The sequence below is a fragment of the Pagrus pagrus genome, assembly GCF_965226575.1.
Source record: "Pagrus pagrus genome assembly, chromosome: 7".
In the NCBI taxonomy this organism is placed as follows: Eukaryota; Metazoa; Chordata; class Actinopteri; order Spariformes; family Sparidae; genus Pagrus; species Pagrus pagrus.
This window is the reverse complement of record NC_140191.1, coordinates 28,051,409-28,074,288: the sequence shown is the minus strand read 5'-3', so window position 1 is coordinate 28,074,288 and position 22,880 is coordinate 28,051,409. Positions and strand designations below refer to the sequence as shown.

At 41.7% G+C, this 22,880-nt stretch overlaps 2 protein-coding genes across 4 annotated transcripts in view; one reads left to right on the top strand and one right to left on the bottom strand.

Annotated features, from left to right (window-relative positions):
• Nucleotides 1-230: 230 nt before the first annotated feature.
• On the top strand, nucleotides 231-15,482 carry rgs22 (regulator of G protein signaling 22; the record flags this gene model as incomplete). The annotated part of the gene is made up of 24 exons (XM_084357666.1): nucleotides 231-252; nucleotides 334-362; nucleotides 481-543; nucleotides 603-803; nucleotides 929-1,014; nucleotides 1,588-1,772; nucleotides 1,878-2,535; nucleotides 2,775-2,936; nucleotides 3,165-3,351; nucleotides 3,682-3,804; nucleotides 3,916-4,017; nucleotides 5,082-5,276; nucleotides 6,047-6,139; nucleotides 6,462-6,652; nucleotides 6,932-7,094; nucleotides 9,250-9,414; nucleotides 11,852-11,923; nucleotides 12,476-12,634; nucleotides 13,380-13,559; nucleotides 13,656-13,838; nucleotides 13,923-14,063; nucleotides 14,361-14,460; nucleotides 15,103-15,208; nucleotides 15,286-15,482. 23 exons carry the CDS (start codon nucleotides 231-233, stop codon nucleotides 15,204-15,206), a joined length of 3,564 nt encoding a protein of 1,187 aa, XP_084213792.1. The 3' UTR covers nucleotides 15,207-15,208; nucleotides 15,286-15,482.
• Nucleotides 15,483-15,634: 152 nt separating this feature from the next.
• vps13b (vacuolar protein sorting 13 homolog B) overlaps nucleotides 15,635-22,880 on the bottom strand; it is a 347,536-nt gene continuing 340,290 nt past the window's right edge. For all 3 annotated transcript variants that reach the window (XM_084357862.1, XM_084357860.1, XM_084357861.1), the window contains exons 62-68: nucleotides 22,685-22,861; nucleotides 22,243-22,413; nucleotides 21,080-21,256; nucleotides 19,268-19,370; nucleotides 17,563-17,731; nucleotides 17,343-17,423; nucleotides 15,635-16,702 (exon numbers count right to left, since the gene is read on the bottom strand). In XM_084357862.1, the coding sequence (XP_084213988.1) occupies nucleotides 16,454-16,702; nucleotides 17,343-17,423; nucleotides 17,563-17,731; nucleotides 19,268-19,370; nucleotides 21,080-21,256; nucleotides 22,243-22,413; nucleotides 22,685-22,861 (1,127 nt within the window). In that variant the 3' untranslated portion in view covers nucleotides 15,635-16,453. The remainder of the gene's footprint in view (nucleotides 16,703-17,342; nucleotides 17,424-17,562; nucleotides 17,732-19,267; nucleotides 19,371-21,079; nucleotides 21,257-22,242; nucleotides 22,414-22,684; nucleotides 22,862-22,880) is intronic.

The window sequence follows — 22,880 nt, the reverse complement described above, 5'->3', positions numbered from 1 at the left end:
TTAAGCAAGAAACAATCTTGCATACATTCCTCTCTGGTCTTCTCTAGTTAAACTTTTACCGCCCCCTGTGTTTTGAAAATGAGTCCACTTCCATAGCAACCTGCAGTGTGTCTGTAATTACACTGAGAGGTTTGTGGCTGGCTGAATGTTCAGATGTGACGGCCTGGCTTAACTTTCTTGGCTACCAGTTTGAATATACTATACAGGCATTTGTACTTTTGAAACGAATGATGTGTGGAGTCATTTCAGCAGGTAAGAGCAGTACTTTTAAGAAACTTCAAGTAACATTATTGGAACTAATGTTGGTAACTTAGTCCTTTCGTCTGTGTTCAGAGTTGCCCCATCTCACAGCTGCCAATTTTGTGAGTACAAGTTTTGATTATTGACATTTCATAATTCTCAATCTCAGTAGTTTGGGTTTAGAGGAATTTCTGAACTTTGCCTCTTTCAGTAGCCTAATGTTTTATTGTGTCCATGCAGGAGAACTCTCTGGCCTCCGATGATGTGTTGGCCCACTTCTTCAATGATTTCTTAAGCTTGCCGGTAAAATAGCCCTAATTTACATATCTAGCCTATTTTTAATAAATCTCTTATTCTTATAGCCTTACAACTCTGTCCAGTGTTTCCCAGAGTCTTTGATATACAACCAGGACACCAGGCTGTTTGAGGTGGAGAATGGAGCTGCTGAGTTTGTCTCCAGAGGAATCAGATCAGTCCTGAACCACTGCAAATCCCAACTCCTTACTGGTGACCCCACAGCACTGGCCAGAACCCCTCCAGTAGACAACCATTACACTGTTTGTGTAAGTAGTGAATAATTCCTTTATGTGGAATGCAATATTTGGACATATTTGGTTTTGAAGACGAGCAGATGTCTGTGCTGTAGTTTAAGAGTTTTGATTTGAGTCTGTCTCCCTGACCTTTGCAGTGCCTGGACAGAGAGCAAGGAATTCAGTGGATCGTGAAAGAAAGATTGCCCTTTTTCCTTCAAAGCGACTGCTACCATGAATACAGGTACTACTTTGTTTTTGTACCTACTCTACATACAAAAAATACAGTTTTACCTCCTATATTCTGCATTGGTTTTGATCTTGTTCTTGCTGTTTACATCCTAGTATTACTATAACATGTTTTACAATATTACTAAAGTGCTCACTCCGAGCAGTGCGTCTGATAGCTCATACCTTTCTTTCTTTATTTGCTAACTTTGCTGTCATTACATCAGATCTGCTACAACCTAGAAATACTTGCTTAATAACCTAGGTTAAACAGTGATCTGCTTCAATCAACAGTACACTGTGGTTGTTGTGTGGCTTCTTGGAATCCTTGTGATTGTGTCTCAGACTGTTGCCCTACATCCTATCCCCCCATCCTACAGTCTAATTACTCACGCATCTTGCGAGAGGTCCTTAGGCCACATCCCTGCACAGATCAGATGACTGACTAACTCACGCTTACTTGCAACCTACACATAGTAGCAGTGATAGAGAAATAACAATAGCCAAGTTTGTAAATTTCAAGAAGAACACATGCTTGTGTATTCTGTGACCTGTGGTGTATCAGGTTTTTTATTCTGGTAATTCTCAGACTAGCCAAGCTGCTGTTTCAGTGGGAACTAAACTTCTGTGTCCAGAGGAGGAAAGGCAGCTCAGGTCGAGCCACCCTGTCAGCTCCACAACTGCGTTTTTCCTCCCAGTTTGACAAGAAAAATAACAATGCAGTGAAGGTCCTAACCTGCTCACATTCTCAGGAGAACATTTCACCAAAACAAGGTATATACTGGTGTGTTTACTATTTGTGTATCTTTGTGTTCTGTACATGTGTGCATGCTGAAGTCAAGTTATTAACATAATGTCCTATCTGCCTTTACTGTTCAGGGTCTATGAGGATTCATGTTACTTCTGGCGAGAAGGAATGTATCAACAGAATATTTGGTGAATCACCCAGATGTTTCCCATGTTCCTCCTTCCCTAAATGTGACAAAACCCAGGAACTCCAGAGCTTGAAAACAGTGCCATCATCTGGCAACTCAGAGGACAAACCTGTCAAAGTGTCCAGTAGCGAGAATTACGAGTCCCCTGAACTACAGCTGGAGTACCTGGCTGCTGAAGTAGTTGAACAGGTGCTTAACAGTGCACTGAACATGGTGGATGGTCAGAGCCAGGCCAACACCTCTGACTATTTCAACAACTCAGGAGACCAGACAAATTGTGCCAGCGCAGATAGATCCTGTGAACGTAAAGTTTACAGAGAAAGATTGGAGGGTGAGAAAGATAAAGTTCAAGAAGGCAGGAGGGGGAGTGGAGGAGAAGAAAAAACAGAATGGTTTAAGAAGAACTGGGAGGTGGGGAGTAGGGGCACAGACCAGGAAAATGTAATTGATATTTGTTACCATGGTGCCTGTTGCCAAGGCAGTAGACTAGGCTTGGATGACTTCAAGGAATTTTTGCGAGGAACGCCAGGATGGAAGCTGTTTATTCTGTGGATGGATATAGAGAGATTGCAAGCTATACAGAACAGAGAGCGGAAGAACAGGTAAACATTACAACATGATAAAACACACTATTCGCTATTCTGGTGAACTGAACTTTTTTTTGCTGTTGATACAAAAGCTAACAGCATCTGTTTAATGGTCATGATTTGATATTGAACTCAGTATTTTGGATGCCAACTGCAGCTATGAAAAAAAAACTAAACAAAAAGCAAGTTTGTCAAATGATACAAGTATTAAATGTAATATAATGTTATATGTGCTGTACTGTAATGCTGATCAGGTATTTAGTCCTAATGCGGAGCTGGTACCTGCCGAGCAGCAGCCGGAGCAGTCTAAATGTGGAGCTGCTCTCCAGACTTGAGCTGACTACCTCCCCCTGCTGGACAGAGGAGAAACTGCACTCAGTTCAGCCCATCCTCACTGAGTCACTGCTGTCTTACTGGTGAGATTCACAATTCACAGTATTCAAGTTCCCTAATGTTATTCATAGAGACTATATTTGTGACCAGTGTCTGTTAATATTGATTAATATTGTTTTTAGTGTCCATACATATGAGCTTTTCATGTAATAGACATATACTATGAGTTACATCCTACATAAGTTTGGTATAGCATATGCCGTTCAGTAACTTTGCATTTATAGTTAATTCTTTGTATAAATATCCTACAGGGCTCCTCGGTTCTGGACGTCCCAGTGTGTTCAGGAAGACAGTAATGACTCCCCTCATTTTGGGCTGTGGACAGAGTGGTGTGTTAGCCCTCTATCGGGCATACAGCCCCGTTATGACTCTTTGACCCTACCTCGCCTCTGCCCTGACACCTGCCTGGCCCGGTCCCCCCATACTGTCCAAACAGAGGTAGGAGCCTTAGGATATGATACTACTAAAGTTTTAAGGTGGGGAAGAGAGCAACAACACAGAGACTAGGAGCAATGGAGCAGTTAATTGTCCTTTACCACGAAAGATTTGTATCGCTGTAGTTTTAAGTAGAGCTGAGGTTTAATTAGTTAAAATCAGGATCGGAAACTGTCATTTATCAAACAAACTGCTGCCAAACATTTGCTTCCAGCTTCACTTATGAGAAGTTGCTATATTCCAATTTTTATATCACTTCATTTACATTTTCATAAATTGTTGTGTTGATTTTTTTTTAATTAAATGCTTTGTCTTGTGTGTATGTATCATCAGTTATATTCTAGCAGAAGTCAGTTACTGGGCAGCAGAAGAATGGAAAAGATGTTACAGGCTCTTTGTGTTGACTCGTGTGCCGGCTTATACTTTGCAAACTTCTGTGAACAATCTGGAAACCAGGTAAAGGTGTCTGCTTTCATTCTCTGTAGTCCATTGCATTTAATCATGATCACACATTTAAATATAATCATTATGTGGAGCAATAACTTATACTCTCTCTTTTTGTTTTAGCTGTGGGAGAATGCAATTAACTTTTGGAGTGACCTGCAGCACTACCATGGGCTGTTCTATCAGGATGGACTGGACCCTTACAGAGTACAGAGAGAGGCACAGGTCGGCACACACACTCACAAGATCAAGGGCAAGGTTGTCCTGCTAGATTTCACTTGAGGGTTTTCTGCATTAAAAAAAAAGCTGTTAAGTACTGATCTGGTTTTAACACACTATCTATACTCCACATATATCAAGGATAGAGACCCTGAGGTGATATTTGTCAAATCTAATGTCAGGTATTTAACAGTCACTAGCCCTGCGTGATCAAATCAGGAAAATCTAAATGAAGCAATAACCCATAAAGTATTTCCTCTATTATAAAAATAATGAAAATGTTTGTCAGTATGTGCTATGATAGTATGCATCTTTTTGCAGTTTCAATTTGAGACTTAGTGCATTTGATAATTCATCTCCATCTGGAGTTGATTCCAGGCTGGCTCAATTTTAATGTATCTGCATTTTCCTGTCACAAAACACTCCTCTCATTTTCACTTCATTTTCATGAATCACCACAAATTAAAGTTGCAGAGAACAGATGTCTAAAAATGTATAAAAAGCAACTATTGATATAAATTAAAGACATCAAAAGGCAACGAAACACAGATCGATTATATCCTTTTACACACACACACCTGCTGTTTTTTGCGTGCTCTCTTGGCCTACCACTCCCGTTATCCTGCCCTCTTTACCCCTCACTAAGTGGAGAGATTTAAACGCCCATGAAAACAAGTGAGTCAGACCCCCCTAGCCCTGCGCCAGTCCAGTCACCCAGAACCACCCAGTCTGACTGCAGCTGGACCAGGGAGGAAAGCTGAGCGGTCCAGTCCAGAATATTTCACAGTGAAATCTATTTTCCTTCAGTTAACCTTTAGTTCACCAGAAGAATGACATTTAGATGATCTTTCCACAGTGCTGTGGCCAAGAGGGTTAAATGAGTGACATTTATGTGGTGTGATGGCAGAAGTGATGAGAGATAGTGAATATTGTGTATGAGAGCACCGAACAATGGTGATGATGGAAGTGATGGCGGTTTTGGAGAGAAATGTTTCTGAAGTGATGACATTTTTATGACCTCTCCTCTCCTCTCCTCTCCTCTCCTCTCCTCTCCTCTCCTCTCCTCTCAGCTCCTTTACTCCACCTATCTCTTCAGCTCTGCCAGGAGGAGCCTTGGTGTTGATGAGGACACCAGGAGGGAGGTGTACGACCAAATGATGCCTGCTTTTGAGGAGCTGTTTGACAAGGTTGAGGATCACATACTGAACATCCTGCTGGAGCCGTGGACACTGCTGGTCAGCAGGGACAAAGAGTCCTTCCAGAAGGTAACCATAGTACATCAGTGGCATAATTCACTTCCCCTTTATCTGGAGGAAGCGGATTTCATTAGTCAGTTTACAGTGGGGCTGACACACTTCTATTCATTGTTGGTTAGTATGTTGATTATTTTCACAACTAACTGATTAGTTGTTTAATCTATAAAATGTTGAAAAATGTCCTCACATGTCTTGTCCACAACTCAAATATAGTTAGTTTTCTGTAATACAGCGATAAAGAAACCAGAAAATATTCACATTTAAGATGCAGAAAGAGAAATTGGTCATCAAGTGGATTGACTACTCATTGGATGTGCAGCACACACGCACGTCAGATCTTACTGAAGAAAGAGGATTTCCATCAAAACAAACTGTGAAATGTTTAATAATGATTTGGTGTATGTATGAAAAATAGTAAGGACCAAATTATTATTGAGTTGTTAGTCTGAGGTTAAGTGTGGTTCTGTGACTGATTGGCTTTAGGGTTGTGACTAGTGATTATTTTCTCAAACAATCATTTCAGTCTAAAAAACATCCGAAAACAAAAATGTCCCAGAGCACAAGGTGAAGTCATTAAGTCTTGTCTGATCAATTTTTTTGAATTTTCAATTCAACGGATGCAAGACCGAAAAAAGCAGCATATTCTCAGACTTGAGAACCTAGGACAATCAATCGTCTGGCATTTCTGCTTAAAACATCAAACAAATCGATTGATTCAAAACATGACTAATGGTTGCAGCCCTTATTGACTTTATGTGTATGTATGTGTGTGCATGTAGGTGTGTGTGAAGGAGAAGGTGCGCCGTGTCGACAGTCAGGAATACAGAGAACTCCAGAGTCTGTACGAGGAGTCAGAGGAGCGACTGAAACAGGTCAGCCAGCATCCACCAGTTCCACTGATTTATAAAATGTTGGTGCTCAGTTTATAGCCAATAAACACACACCTGTGAGCATGAACAAGCTAATGTAAACATTAATGTGAATATGGTCTCTTTCCAGTATTTATGTATTGCTTGGTAACAATGACGTTATCTATAGTTCCAAGACTACATGCTTGGCATGGCTAAGGTATGATGTGATGTGGAAAAATCTCCATTCAGAGTTTTATACCATACCTTCTTTTTCTCTTTCCTGCTTCATCTCTCCATTTCCATCACTTATTCGCTCCCTCCTGCTGCTGTATCTATTCTACAGGAGGAGCAGTGTGGGACTGTGGCATTTCCCTTTTCTGTTACAACTTCTACTCCCCTCCTGAGGGGCTCCCGGGCGTCTGAGTCTTGGTCCAGAGTGTCTCCAAAATACCAAGGTTACCGTCTAGGTTCCTTACTTCGTCACCGCCATGAGATCGGGCACTTTATGTCTTTCCTACAGAATGAGGATGCCAGGTGAGCTGTATAACTACGCAGTTTTTGTATCACATTTTTGCTCTTTGTTTAGATTTATGTCCCCCACTTTACCTATATTTACCAATTTACCCATGTACAATAGATTTACTGTGTCACACTGCTTGAAATGCACATGTTTGTCATATCCACATTAAATTGAAAAGAAGGCTGCATGAAAATGCACAGAATGTGTGGGCTATTATTGTCAGGATACATACAATACACCAAAGTTATTGTGAAAATAACATGTTTTTTGTCAACATGTGTGTTTCTGCTCAGTATTCATCTGACATGCTGGTTGGATCTGGAGCAGTACAGGAGGACTCCTCAGAAGGAGAAAGCTGTCAGACATGAGAGGTCGTCTCATATTGCAACCAAATACCTCAACAGGAAGTACTTCTTTGGCGCCGACAGCCCAGCCACATCAGAACAACAGAATGATGTACGTCACATGGATTAAAAACATGTTCAGTGTTGTTGGCCACTGTTCCCCTTTTGGTATAGTTGCAACTCAATTTAAAATTGAATATTTGTAGAGGTGCAAATACAAACCCAAAATGAGATGTGAGAGTCACCTGACACTTGACATTTAGATTTGATAAACAGAGGCTGCGGCTCTCATACAGTTTCCCATCTCCCTTCTTTGGCATCCTGCAGACTTCATGCTGACAGCTCTGACAGCAGGGTGTCGGTGGGAAACGGGGGATGAGAGGACATGGTTAGAATTAAAACAAGAAGAGAGTGGTTTGGATCCAGAAAGATAAAGAAGATCAGCTCCAGTAACAATGACAGTAGGATGAAATCTCTCCTGACATTTATAGTCTGATATTAGTTTTCTGGATTCTAGGAGGGCAGGCTGTGTAGAGTTAGGATGAGTAGACGGGACACTGAGCAGTGAACCGGGTTTTCTCTTTTGTGAAAGCCAAGATGTTTGCTATGTTGTATTCACTGTACTGTCAAAGAGAAGAGTTTCATTTTAACATGAGTTATAGGACAGTCTCAAACTCAAGCACCTCTTCATTGACATCGCTGCATGTACTAAATGTGTTTATTTAATTCATTTTTAACTGTAAAACTACAAACTTTAAACTGGTTATGAAACAGTCTCAGTTTGATACTGATGCTGCTATGTGACTTACATAAGCGAGCGAGACCAACGCCAACTAGCTCAGCTGTTTATCCGTTGCTACTTACTAGCTTTAGTTGTTTCAACAGCTTAACTGATACTTGGTTATTCCAGACATTTATCTTCAACTGAAACTAGCACTATGTAACTTTCTGCAGCAAGATAGTTGATTGTTGAGTCTCTTTCCATCTATCCATCCGTTAGCTGTAACCCACTTATCCTCTCCAGGGTGGCGGGGGGCTGGGGCGAGTGGCGGGGTACATCAGTCCCATGCTCAGATTATCAAAGACCAATCCAAATCAAATATCAAATCGGGTCTTTGGCGTCAGACCATTAACTCAAAGTGCTGGGATTTGAAGAGCTGGGAATGAGACTCAACAATCAATGATACTTCTCTAGAATTACTTTAAAAGTTACATCATGTTCCATTTCAACATTTTAAACCATTACTTTTAACTAGCTACGTGAACATTCACTAACTGGTCTCCATTTAAGTCGGAGCAGTATTGTTCAGACTTTTCTGCTAGCTTACAAACTACTTTTCACGCACACATACAGGCAGTGTTGAGGTTTTCCTCTATTTATTTTTTTTTTTTGTCAAATCAGTTGAGCTGTTTTCATACATTCCCCTTGGAGTGGCTCTCCCTGTGGTACAATTAGCACTGGTAGGAGATCACTGTTACAGGACATATTACAGTAATGGCCATTGATGAACCCTCAATGTTCTTTAACCATGCTGCATTAACAGAGAGCCATATAGTTTACTTGTTGACATGACTTCAACTCTGGTGCTCAAGCTTTCTCATTTGTCATCCTCATCTCAGAAATACCATCAAAATGATGATTATAGCTGTGCATTTTAATGAATACGCCAATTCTAGTGCTTCTAACTCTGTACGATTGGGTCCGGCTGCAGCTCTTACATCTCAGCGTTGGTTCTTGTCTGCGTGAGCGATGTAGAGAGACTGACAGCTTTACTGCTTTGGCCCTTCACTCTTTCAATCACTCAGTCATCCAGTCACAGATTGGCCTCCTTTCATCTACTGACTCCCACTCCAGTGCCACGACTGGTTCTCATTTCTGAAGCGTGTGTGTGAGTGTATGTGCATGCACGCCTGTGTGCGTGCAAAATGAGATGAGAGAAAATATAAAGGAGATATAAATAGGGAGACACGGCCAGATCGATGTATTAAGACAGAAAGCAGACGGGCGATGAAGAGAACAGAGGGATTGTGGGAATGATGAAGAGCACAGCAGGAGTCAGGAGTCTTCAGTTGTGTTTCCCACTGTGGGCAGTTTTCTTCTGAGTTTGTTCTGCTCCTCATCTGTTCTTCATGTTGATTTATACAAATCTACAGAAATGTACACTCAGTCATCTTTAGCATTCAAATCAAACACATGCAACCATCTGCATCTGCCGTGATCTGATTGTATTTGGCTTGTTTTTTTTTGTGTGTGTGCGTGTGTGTAGATACTGCGTTTGGCAGGTGGGCTGGAGCGTCTTAAGCTGGATTGTCTCTCGAACCCTGTCGTCCTGGAGATCCAGGACATTGTCAGGAGTCACATTGAGGAAAGCTGGCTGCCTCTATTCCTGTCCACAGCGGAGTTCACACAGCGGCAGAGACACCAACCAAAGGTGGACATCCTGGTTCTGAACTAATGCTAACACAACTAACTGATCGTATTCAAACAGAAATTATCTGAAGGGGAAATTAGTGCAAATTTTTTTTAAAACATTCAGAAAATGAACTTACATTAGAGTGTGAAGATACAACAGTGTTGACGTTATGTCAAAGACATACATTTTTGTTGCAGACATGTCTACTGAAGTTAACGTGTCTCGTAATACCTCTTTGTACCTCAAGAGGTGAAAGTCTGAAAAACCCCGTAGTTTCAGCTGGTTTCAGATTTATGTGGGCAGCAAATTTGCTCCTTAGTCTAATAAGTAAACAAAATAAATTTATATTTTTACACCCATTTTACTCATCATGGTTGACTCATCATCAAACACACTTAATTTAAACTTGATATAAATGAAGTAAAACACACCAAAACAGTCTACTGCTGTCCAATTCTCTCCTGCTCCTCTGCTGCTGACGCCACTCCTGTCAAATTCTGGCCGTTTCTTACAAATTACACCTATAATACGCTCAAAAATATGGCTCTGTATTTTGGGAAATAGGCCTATTTGCTGATACCACGCTTATGTCTCCATTAAGCAAAGCCACATCCAGCTTAATTAGCTTAGCTTAGCATAAAGACTGAAACCAGGGAAACGGCTAGCCTGGCTTTGCCAGAGATAACACAGTCCATCCACCAGAATCTCTAAAGCTCACTAGTTACATATTATTTCTTGTGTTTGTAATCCGTACAAATCCAAAGTTTAAAAATGACATGTTGAGGTTTTTATACAAGTTGGGGTTTTATATGCCTGACTGTTTCTTGGCTCTGAGCAGCAGCCAGGGAACTGGCAGAGATTTTAGGAAGTTCCCAGCCAAGAAAGAGTCCCAGTACTTCCACTGTGGCTTTCGTGCAGATTGCACAAACAAGATATAACGCATTAATAAATGAGCTTTAGAGGTGCTAGTAGGTGTATTTTGTTTGGACTAGGGTTGAAGCTAAAGATTTTCATTATCGATTAATCTGCTAATTATTTTCATGATTAATCAGTTAATCTTAATTTTTTTTTGTCTATAATGTCAAAAAATTGAGAAATGCTCATTATTTTTTCCAGAGCCCAAAGTGACGTCTTTATTTTGCTTATTTTTTCCAACCAACAGTCAAAAACTCAATGACGTGTGCTATCATCAATGACATTTAGGAAGCTGGTACCAGCAAAAGATATTTAAAATATTTGGCAATTGATTTTCTTTCGATCGACTACCTGATACAGCTTTACTTTGGACAGAGCCAGGCTAGCTGTTTCTCCTTTATGCTAAGATAACTTTGTTGGCTGCTGGATGTGGTCTTATGTTTAATGGACAGACCTGAGAGTAATATGAATCTCCTATTCTAACTCCCAGCAAGAAGGCCAGTAAGGGTATTTCCCAAAAAGGCAATGATCTATTCTGTTAGAAAGAGAGAAGGAGATTTTGTTTGTACACAACCAGACATGTCTGGTGCTGTGTCCAATTTTTTAAACTCATAGTGACTTGTTTCTATGTCCAAGTCACATGTACCATGTGCAGATCAGGAAATGGTTAAAGAAAGAACTGTTAAACCTTAAAAGAATTCAGCTTTTTCAATCAGATTTTAAAAGACAACATGTACAACGGACATCCACATCGTTCTGTTGTTGTGTCTGGTTGGGCTGTATTGAACCATTATTAACGCCAGTTAACTAATACACTTCCATGATGGTGTCAGCAGTGGATACTGGGAGACTGTGAAACCTCTGTAACAGTAGTAAATCACTCATCAGTAAATAAGTCATTAGAGGTCAGACACCACCAAGACCTTCTGAACATTTCTTTGCATGGAGGATTTGATTTTATATATAGATATATATAAAATAGTACTTGTACGCTCTGTAATAGAATTTGATTCCTGCTGTATAAAGGCCTTGAGAGTGGACAAAGATACAAAGTCAGACACACATTAGTGGCTCTGCTATGTGAGAAACCACTAAATGCTGTCACTGTGCCATCGCTCTCTCAGGTTGCCTCCTCAGGTGGTAACACATAAACCACAGATTCCGCTGCTCTGCATCATTATGTTATCATGTTTACAACGTTTGGTCACACAGATCCTCTCATTAGGTAATGAGATGCAGGCAGAGTTTAACATTACACACTGGACAAGGACAATGGTGGAAAAGATGGTGAAGAGGAGGTTGGAGGAGGCTGGCGGTGGGAGACCGATGACATTGGAGAGATAAAGATCTCTGAGAGGAGATTGGAGGAATAACATTGGAGGAGATAAAGACTAAGGGAAGGTGAAAGAGGGGAGGAAAAGCTTTTTGTTACGGCCAGTGACAAAGAGCGCAGAGTGGAGAGGTTTGAGAGGTGTTCAGTGTCTCTGTTAAACCTAGTTGACTCAGTTTCTGACTTCTGACCTCTGTGTGTGTGTGGTAGCCCCAAGCAACAGACCGGTACGCCTCGCAGTACGTCTACCGACGACGCAGAAAAAGGAGAGAAGCCTGGAAGGTAAGGAGAAATCCTCTGGGGAAGCTGGATATTTTGAATGGAGAGAAATAAGGCATTTCCTGGCCTGAGAGCATGTGAGATTTAGTTCATGACTTGGCTTTGAGCACTGGCTTTGTCAAACACCATTTTGGCCTTGTGGTTAGTTTCCCAAATTGGATCCAGGATAAATAAGATTAAAGCATCAGCATTACTAACCTTCCTTTAATAGTGTTTGGAGTGTTTTCCACACGGCCCTGTTCCTGTCCTCTCATCTCAGCGCTGCAGTAGAACGTAGATATAAAACATGAACAGTTCACATTATGAGCAGGATGATTACAGGAAGGAATTTTCATACATGATTGTGACTCTCATCTTGCTCTTATGCTCATTATCTCATCATTGGCAAACAGCAGGTTTTCTAAATAAAGGAGTATCATTATCTCAGTTTTCTGTGAGCTTAGACTGTAGCTCAGAGGTCACATATTAACTCTACTGCTGTTCTTCAGGAGCACACTGCAGATTCTACTGCTGTACAAATGTCAAATGTCTGTGTTTGTTATAATGTCCTTGCAGGCCAAGGGCTTGTGGATGAGTTCCTCTAAGGAGATCCTGTTGTTTCGACGGATCCTATTCAACCCCGTCACTTGTACGCAGTTCCAGCACTTTGTCTCTCTGAGGGGAGACTTCTTAGAAAATGACGTGCTCTTCTGGCTGGAGGTGCAGAGATATAAGGTAAAAGGAGCAAGAATATCTAGAGGTTATTGTGCTGGTGGGTCACATTGTGTAACTGCAATGACACCTTTATATTATGCCATTATGCTTTCTGCTTTCTCCACTGTCACCTAATATTAAAAATAAACAAAAACTTTTCAGTTCCGCACCATTGAAAAAAAAAAGTTTATTGTTACTTTAATTAAAAGTTTGCATTGATACACCGAGAATGGACTTTCCAGTGAAATGAGAGACATAATATGTGAGCAGAGGATCTTTAATTGTAAGACACATTGTGAAGGTGCTGAAATGTGCTGAAAAGCCACATTCAAAGTACTACTTGTCTTGAACTCATAATAAACTAATGGTGTTTTTACCACTCATAAACTCAGCTAACCTGCTTCATCAGGACTGTGGTGTGGCCTGAAAACACGTAAGAGATTTTGATTATAATGTCACAAAATAGTACAAGTACATGATATTGACTTTTTCTCAGTAAACCATGCCCACTTCAAAGCAGTGAGAAGAGCACAAAGAAATCAAGTGATATAACAAAAACTGTTACAAATAGTGTGCACGTGTAAGCTGGCATTATTTATAGTAAGGAGCTGATTGAGAAAGTAAGTTTGTCACTGTCTTTAACGTCTGAAACTGTCCTACGTCAAGGTGAAAATTAACTTTTCACATCTGAAATACACCTCTCAAACATTTCAGGAGCAGTGGGAACATTTATTTTCTCCTCTGTCTCCTCTCTTCCTGTATGCAGGACCTCTGTCATTCCCACAGTGATGAGGCCACCATCCAGCAGAAGATCTCCACCATCATCAACTGTTTCATTAACTCCTCCATGCCCCCCGCCCTGCAGATAGACATCCCTCCTGAACAGGCCCAGCACATTCTAGAGAAGCGCCACGAGCTGGGGCCTTACATCTTCAGAGAGGCACAGGTACTGTCTTTGTGTGTATCTACAAGTGTGGTTTATATTGTGTTTCTTCCAGTTTGTAGGCCGCATGTATGTTCTTTGTCTCTGTACATACTGTAGATGTCAGTGTTCAGTGAACTGCTGAAGTTTTGGCCCGAGTTTCAAGAGCTGAGCGGCAGTGTCCAAGAGGAGCAGCTCCTTCCTCTACTGCAGGAGAAACGAGTCAAACACAGAGCCAGAATGCGGAGGCAGAGGAGAATAGAGGAGGAGGAGGAGGAGGAGGACGAGAGGAGGAAGGCTCAGGTGAGGAAACGGTCAATACTGAGGGAATAAAGGGGCAATGCGTGAGTGATAAAAACTGTGTTCAGTCTGACCTCTTTTCTAAAGGAAGAGCTGGAGAGGCCAGACTCCAGTTTTGGAGAGGAGGAAGTGACTGATGATGAAGATGAGGTAGAAGAACAAAAGCGAAGCGGTGAAAAACAGCAGCGGAGGACACAGTGCAGAGTGCTGCTGACTCCCACACAGCCAGTAAGAAGTAGTCCTCCTAATGGGGAAACATGAATGTAGAGCTGAAGATGTTTGTGTAAAATGTATCAAATGAAAGGAGCCAGACCAGATTAAATGATCCCCTTTGATAACTATCAGAGAGCACAAGATATTAAAATAAAAACTGCAGTGATGAAGATAAACTCAATTACAGCATGAAACCCAAACAAGGCCTCATCAGTTCCAACCACAGACTACGAAGGAGAAACTCGATCCTCTAATTGAACCGTTTTTCTAATCAGGTTAGATTTGACTGGATTTCTGGAAATGTTCCCTCAGTTGTCGTGGTCCTACTCCAAGTACATGGCAGCTCTGAAGAGAGAGGAGGTGCTGCTGAGGAGACAGAGTCAGCTGGAAGCCTCCCTCTCTACAGCCTCAGGTACACACACACACACACACACACACACACACACACACACACACACACACACACACACACACACGCCTCCCTTAGTCTCCCAAGACCCACACATACAGCGATTCTGACTATTCGCTCCTACTAGTCAGAATAAATGTGGGAAACCATAACAGTGAAATGACATCTAGCCGTTCCCACGGTAAAACCCAGGCTGAATTTCCACGGCTCTGATATTACCTGGCAGTGGAACCTAAAGCATTGACGAACCGACCCCCCCCACATGTCAGAAACTGTCTCATTATGTGGAACGCTGGCCAAAACATCCACTTCAGCCTGTCCATTAAGTGTCAATGTTCTGTGCAGGAATTAGTCCAAGCCCCACACTGCGTGGACGTGTAAATGAAGCGTGATGCTAACGCAGGAGTTAGTTACAGCCCATAGTGAACGAGGAAATGAGGCATAGTGCAAATTGTGTTTTAATGGGATGGTGTAGAGGAGGAATACTGTCAGGAACACAGATGGAGATCATCACTGATTTAGACATTAAAAACATGGATGTATCAGCTCTCTTTAAGGCTTCTAATCTCTGTACAAACATCATCAATGCATCGTGACTGTGCGAGCAGATGCTTTTTATGATGACATTCAACTGTCTCTCTTCAGACTCCTCTTTTGACTGCAGTGTCAAGTCAGCAAGCAGTAACCTCAGCTGCCAGCGGCCCTCGCGTCACTCCTCCAGAACGGGGAGTAAACAGTGTAACAGATAACAGTAAGTGAAATAAGACGCTCACACACAAAACAGTTTCTCTGCTCTCAGACATAACTGGCTCTCATGTGTTACTGCAGGGGGTGTAAAAGCCTGTGACATAAGATTAAACCAACGTGCATGAAGCGACTTCATGCAGCACGACTTTGACACAAGCAGATGAGGATGACTGACGGCGTTATTGGAGCACGATGAGTGAAAACTGAGAACAGAGCTGCCACTGATATCTGGATGGTGAGGCTGGGTTTACGCATGATGTAAGAATGTTTTCTTAAACCCTGTTTGACAAACATCTAACTCATACATCTGTTTGAGTTAGATGCATATGTATGTTCATCATATATTTCATATTTTCTGATTTCAGACTTAATCTTTGTCTAGTACACAATTGTTAGTACACAACCAGAGAATAACAAGTCATTATTTTTAATATTATTTTATTAAAATGTTTCTCTATTAATATATTAACCATTTACATACATTAAAGGCAAAAGACATAAGTGGTACAACAATATAAAAGGCAACAATAACAACATGGTTGCATCATGAGGGGTTGGCATCAATGTTAGGTTACAAAGTTCAGTGTTATTGTCAAACAAGTATGTTACATCATCTATAAAAACATTTTGGTTGACAGCTGGTATCTCTAGTGTCCATCAACATGTATATAATATTGCACTTAACATTGGCATGAGACAAAGTCACTACACGGAGAATGTAAACACCAACAGCTCATTCTGCAGAGTGAAACATTACAGACTGTTTTGGTAGAAATGTAACAGGTCGGAGTGACTCTTGTTAGCTGTGTGCTTCTATCTGCAACACTGAAGGTTTCACCCTGAATGAGCTCACACTTGAAGTTGAAAGAGACCACACTGAAAGAAGGTTTAAGTTGACGCAACAATTGTTTTTAGTGTTTGCTACAGTATCTACTCATTGAAATATCTGAACCTATATGTGTTTCTCTGAATAAAACTGATCCTAATCCCTCTGATTTTCTCTGTGGCCATGTGATGAGTTTGCTGTATCAGTCAAAAATATCTTTCAAAGACAAGACTAAGGCATGGCTGACCAGATGTACTTTAATAAAATAAATTCTTATTTTGGCTCAACAGATGTGTTTTGCATAAATGGGTAGTTATCCTTTCAGAGCTAAAATATTGGGTATCCAATAGATAGATCCAAGATTTCTTTTAAGGCTTAATTAAAACGGGAACAAAAGGTATCATCCTTTCTTCTGTTACTATATTAGTGGAATCCAATACGCAAGGCTTTATTCTTCACCATGGTGAACTTGCTGACAAACACCTTAGCGAAGGCGGGATCCACCAGATAGCGATAAGACTTGGTGACGGAGGGCGGTGGCTCAGCGAGTGTCACTGGGGGCTGCAGCTGGAGAGAGGCAGCAGAGGGGGAGAGAAACTGGGAGGCTCGCGTAACGTAATCCACCAGCCGCCGATACTGCTGTTCTGACAGGTGCTCACGAATGCTGTCACCCTGAGGGAAGACAGACAGACAGACAGACAGACAGATGATTAACTGGTTCCACTGAATCTAAATCTGCTGCAGGTGGTGTCCAATCATTTGCCATCAAGGACACACGATGGAGTGTTTTGTAAAAGTATGTTGTCATGCCAACAAACACTAAAGCAGCTAAATTCATCTTCAACCACACAGAAAGGAAAAGAATTGAACGCGTCAATGTCATTTGGCAGGTCCTGGTCAGCAGCTGATCAGTTGAGGTCACAGGTTACTGTCGGGCCATCATGCTGCAGAGCAAGCTTAATATTACAGCAGCACATAGGCATAAGAAATATGTGCAATATGTCTTAATGACCAAGAGGGCTGTCCTGGCCCTTTTTGGATGACATGGTTAAACATATTAATGTGGAAGTGTGCACTCATTGATAATTCCAGGTTCAGTCATTTTTGTACACATAAGTAAATCAAGTCAAGACTTGAGTAATGTATGCTGCTTGCCCTTCAGAAGAAAAATGTTGATGTGGAACTCAATATATTAATAATCAGCCTGTGTAAATTCAACACTGTATCATTTCTCTTTGATTGATTTCCACATCAATATGTTTTGTACAATGCAGCCTGTGTGCAGCTCCATTCTTTTTAGTTCCAGTCTCACCTCTGTGTCGCTGGTTACTGTCTGCTGCTGTAAAGTGAGGGTGAGCTCGCCCTGCTGTCCTGGCTCCTGCTGACACTCCACCTGCAGACGACACAAGATTTCACATTCACTTCACTGTCTGCACATCAACACAGCTAAACAAAGGTTAATTTCCCTGTTACTAGAGCTGTTTTACACCCTAATGAGATTCCTTGTGTGTGGGACACTTCCTGTCAGTTACCTCTGTGATGGGGAAGGCCTGTTGCTGGGTGTCCTCACTGAGGCTGACCACAAAGAGCACCTCAGAGGTGAGGAGCAGACAGCCGGCATGCTCCTGACCTGACCCACTCACAATGGTCACCTCCAGGGCCATGTGGAGCTCCGGTCGACCCAAAGACTGGAGCATCTTCCTGTGATCAGAGAGCAGAGATGGATGTACGTTATAAACAGGGTATGACATAAACATTACACTATTTATAATTCTAACTTTAATTAAAAATAAGGCCTATGTAATTTATTTTGCTTAATCACCACATGTGCTTTAGGCAACAATACCATTACCTCCCCTGCATGTGCGGGTAATGTGTGTACATACCCACTCATATAATGGCAGACCTCCTTACTTCAGATAAACACTTTCCCTATAAACACAAGACCACACAAAGTGTCCAACTAACCTCAACACACACAAACAAGTCACCATACGTGTTCACACACATCCTGTAATTTACATTTCTCCACGTCCTCTGTGTGGTTCCTATTACACACACATTCTATAGAGAGACATACGTGTGCAGCAACTGAAGTCTTCAGTCATGTTCCTCTGACAGTGTGTTTACTTTGGAAGGCAGGTGTTTAAATTGCAGAGCAGATGTTGCAGCAGCCACAGTAGGGACACTTTGGTTCTGTTCAGTGTTACACTGCTCACACAGTCTGACCCCTCAAGTGTCTGTGCTACCTGTAGTAGTAAAAATAATTGATGGACGCCTGATGGAAGCCAGTTTGACTGCAACGCAGCTTGAATAAAACCACAGGGGAGCATTATCTCAGCTTTCATATATTTTCATCTTCGTCTAACATTAGCATAACATACTGTTAACCCCTCGGGTGATGACAACTAAAGTGTAATGCCCTAAAAAAATATTGTATCTCAAATTTGGCCTTTTTCCTCATGGCAGTTGACAGTCGATGCTGACTGCTATTACGAGTAAATGTTTGATAGCTATGGAAACCAAACTAAATTGCGGAAAATTCATTATAAAATGCCGTAAATGCTTTTTGTACAGCTCCTGATAACCTTCTGGAGAAAGAGGCCTCTTATACATTTTTATGATAATATTAAGTATTCCTTTGAGAGAGCATACTGGAATCTTTGAAACACTCAGATGTAATGCTGTGCTGTCGATGCGGCCTTGCTTCAAGCCATAATTTTACAATGCAGGACCCAAAGGTAACCTTCTGCTTGGCGAAACACGCAACCTTTGTAAACTGAGTCGGTCCTGACCACCAAACCATCCCAGCACACACACAAAGGAAGGTGTTCCTCCTCCGTCTGATGGCACTGGGAAACATCTCTGGATAGACTCACAGTTAAACAACAAGAACAATTTCTAGCTGGCGGCTTTGGCAGAGGGCTTATAAAAACCTTTTAACATGGCTCAATGAGAACAAGGGAGGGCAGGCTGGCTACCATGTGTGGGATCAAGGTCAAACATCTTTCCAGATTTTTTTTTTTCTTTAGAAACTGGGTAATGAACCCTCCAAGGTTTTTTTTTTTTTAAACAAGACAGCAAAAATGATGAGAGGTAAGGCAGAGAGAAAGAACAGCGGATCCTGGAGAGAGTCCAAGTAAAGCAAAGGCGAGAACACATGTACCACGTTGAACGAATAACTGGACAAAAGTAAAGGAGCCTGCAGGAAAAAAATGAATGACTTCGGGATCATACCAGACATATTTAAGGTGGCTGTTTGGGGCCTGAGCCGACTTCTCCTCCGTGGGCAGGTACAGTTGTTTAGGAAGCTGCCACAGTCCTGCTCCATGAAGGATCCCTGTTAGAGGAGACACCAACAAAGACAGTCAATGTAACTATCAGGGAAGTTTTGTCTTCTGTGTTTGAGTTTATTGTGGATTTTGTACATAGATCTGAATAGAAAACATATTTGAAGATTTAAATCTCACTAAAAATCTGATGAATTAGATATTTGACATAAAAAGGCCGTTTCTCTTAGCGTGAGTGTGCTACATATGAATACATCTCATACTCTGGTCAAAACCCCGTCACATGATTAGGATAGCTCTGTGTGTACATGTCAGTGTGAGTTCATAACCCATGTGCGTGTGGTCAGTTTTCCTTCATCCCACTCTAGCTGTCAGCAGAGCAGCAACAGCAGCGGGCCAGTGAAGTCATCAAGGATTTTAAAACAGAGCCATAAAGAACACAGTGGGATCCATTAATGATGTCATTGCAGTGGTACTCTGCTGCTCAACTCTGAGAGGATGTTTGCAAGTGTGTGTGTGTGTGTGTAGGTATATCTACATATTTCATAAGGCAGGATGGAGTGTGACACATTTATGACACTAATCAATGCTGTTCATCTGAATATATAACCAGCAGACTGAGTCTTTTCTGTCAGTCAGTGTCGATGTAAACGCTAGATGGTGTGTCGTTCAGCGAGCATTGACGTGGATACACATGAATATGCTTAAGTTTGTGTGCGTGTGTGTGTGTGTGCGTGTTGTCCTGAGCTCAGAGGGTCAGGCAGATCAGAGCCAGAACCTGGGGAGTCATTGCTCTTACACAGAGCTGTGAACCTCATTGGTTGTTGATGTGTTGTAGCCAAGACCTGTTAGCGCCAACAAACACACACCACCCTCTGACCCACTCTCCATCACCCCTATCCTACCCCCAATAAAACTCAAATTCCACAGAGGCTGACTGCCTGTATACAAAAGTGTTTGTGCGTGTGTGATTAGGGATATGAGCTTGTGTGTCACGGGGTCTTTCATCCGTCCTCCTGGGTCCTCCACTACTGAAAGCCTGGTCTAATAAACACTTGGCTTCTGGATGGAGCCAAGAGCAGTAAGAGGGAGTGATTGTCCATCCACTGATGGATTTATGATTTTCTTGACACACTAACTCTAATTCATATATGTGTTTATTACAATATTGTTGCCTAGGGCTCCTTGGAAAGTTGTTCGTGACACCTATTTGTTGAGTTGTGGTAAACTTGAGACCTTGCTGCGCAGCCAAATCTCTCTTTACACTTCAGTTTACTGCAGTGTGGCAGTCACAATGTGCTCGTGTGTAGTTAAGGACATTTTTCATTCTTTTGCAAATGTGATTTAAATGACCTCAGGTTATATTAACAAACATTTCAAACACATTTTCTGTGCTCAGTGTTTCCCCACAAAATGATGGAGCTTGTTGCCAAACATGACAACATAAAGGAGATATTAACTTTTGCCCTCGAAGTTCTGAAAGTTCTCCAAAATGGGTTTGTCATGTTTGACTTGTTCACAACAATTATTATGCTCTAATTAGTCTTTAATTTTACGGTGTTTTGTGTGTTTGTGACAGAGGAAAATTAAGGAGGCCATTATAATAAACAAAATGTATCAAAATTTAATGACCAGCAATTCAGTCACTGTTTTTCTACAAAGAACGTCCTGCAACACAGCTGTTGAAACAGCCCTACAAAGGAAAACACAATGATGGATTCATTCAACGTGCTGTTATCTTTGACCATCCTGAACTCACCGTATCCAGTCTGGGACACTAGTTCAGCTGCTCCCCCGATGGGCTTGGTGAAAACCCCCACAATGCCTTTCCCCACTCCAGAGATGACCCCTTTGGCCTTGCTACCCGCTGAGCTCTGCATCTCCCAGTTCCTTTGAAAGTTCTGCATGGGCTGGTCCACAATGCCTGCGATTGCTCCTAAAACAACAAGGAACGGTTGTTGCTCTTTATTATTGTGCAATTACAACATCCAAGATGGACACAGAATTAGAGACATCTTTCGCAGACAAAAAGTTATTAGTGATGTCACTTTGGTGAGAGAAGGGGTGTATAGCCTTAGACATACAAAATCCATGTCATAAATGGGACTTGCAGGGACTCAGACATGTTTTTGCCCTACAGAAAATATCTGCCCTTTTATTTTATGTATGACACAGATGTTGTAATTGACAGTGCATTTTAGGAATTATAATCCACTGTAACCCAGAGCGATGTGAGCAGCTGTCTGGTTTCAGTGACAATATGCTCTGTGTGTCTCTGAGTCTGATACGAGACAGACTTGAGTTTTACTGGCCTCTGGGTGTTTATTGAGTCCCTGCTGCGCTGTCTCCACTGCTCCGTCTCATAGCTCTCTGTAATTGTGCACACCACAGGGTGTGCGCCTCTTTCAGTCAAAGCCAATGGACAGCACATGAAATGCATATCCAGTGATATGTATGGAAAGAGGGAACCTATATTTGGTTTGATGATGATAAGTAATAAAAGATCAAATTAAATATACTATATTTAATGCTAATTTAGCACATAACAGTACTTTTGGGACTGATTTATTACTTGTAATGATTCTTGATGCTCAACAGATGTTCATAAAATCTGGACAACTTTCAACCTAAATTGTATTGACATCCAATGTTTCTGTCATTTGTTCCATTTCTCATCTAAAAACACTAACGGTACTTCTGTGTTATTGAGAAGACGCCTAATAGTGTGAGTTGAAGTACAAGGCAAGGATTTGGATAATTCAAAGAAATTCTGATATTCAGAGGGGGGATGACAAAAATATAACAGCAATGTGCGACCAAAAGCCTTATTAGTAATGTTGCAAAAGCCTAAAAACAAAAACTTGTGAATACACGAGAGGCATTTGAATCTGTGTTTGTGTGTGTGAGTGCATCCTCACATACCTAACAAGCTAATGCCGAGTCGGGACAGCCCCTGCCTCAGCCCGTCTCCGAGGCTCTCTGGTAGCTGCCGTCTCCACTCCTCCTGCCTGGTGTAGTGCTCTTCATCCAGAGACAGTCGGTCCATGTTCCTGGCCAGGCTCGTTGCCAAGTTAGTGATGGACGTCAGCGTGCCTGAACACAAATACGACACGTTCAAACTCAATGTTCACAATTTGCAGTGACATTATGACCACTGCTGGTAAGTTCAGAGGGGAGGTGAAGGTCAGTATAGTGCCCACATGGGACAGAGAAATCTTGAGGTACACAGTAAATGCTGTTTGAATTTTTTTTTACAGATAATGATTCACACACTGTCAGCATCTGCAAAGCGACTGTTCCTTAAGTTATCAAATAAATGTACTGGAGTAAAAATTAGGCAAAAAATTATGAGCATCTGTGTTACCTTTTGAGATGTGTTTGACGAAGGAGGTGGTCCCTCTGGACACCCCACTGACGAAGGCTCCAGGCCCGCGGGTCAGACCCTCGTACGGCAGCCGGAAGAAGTCGGACACACCGTTACCGATGCTCCGCACCAGACTAGCAGGACTGCCCAGGATCTCTAAAGATCCCACCACCCAACCTGAGACAGACAAATCATA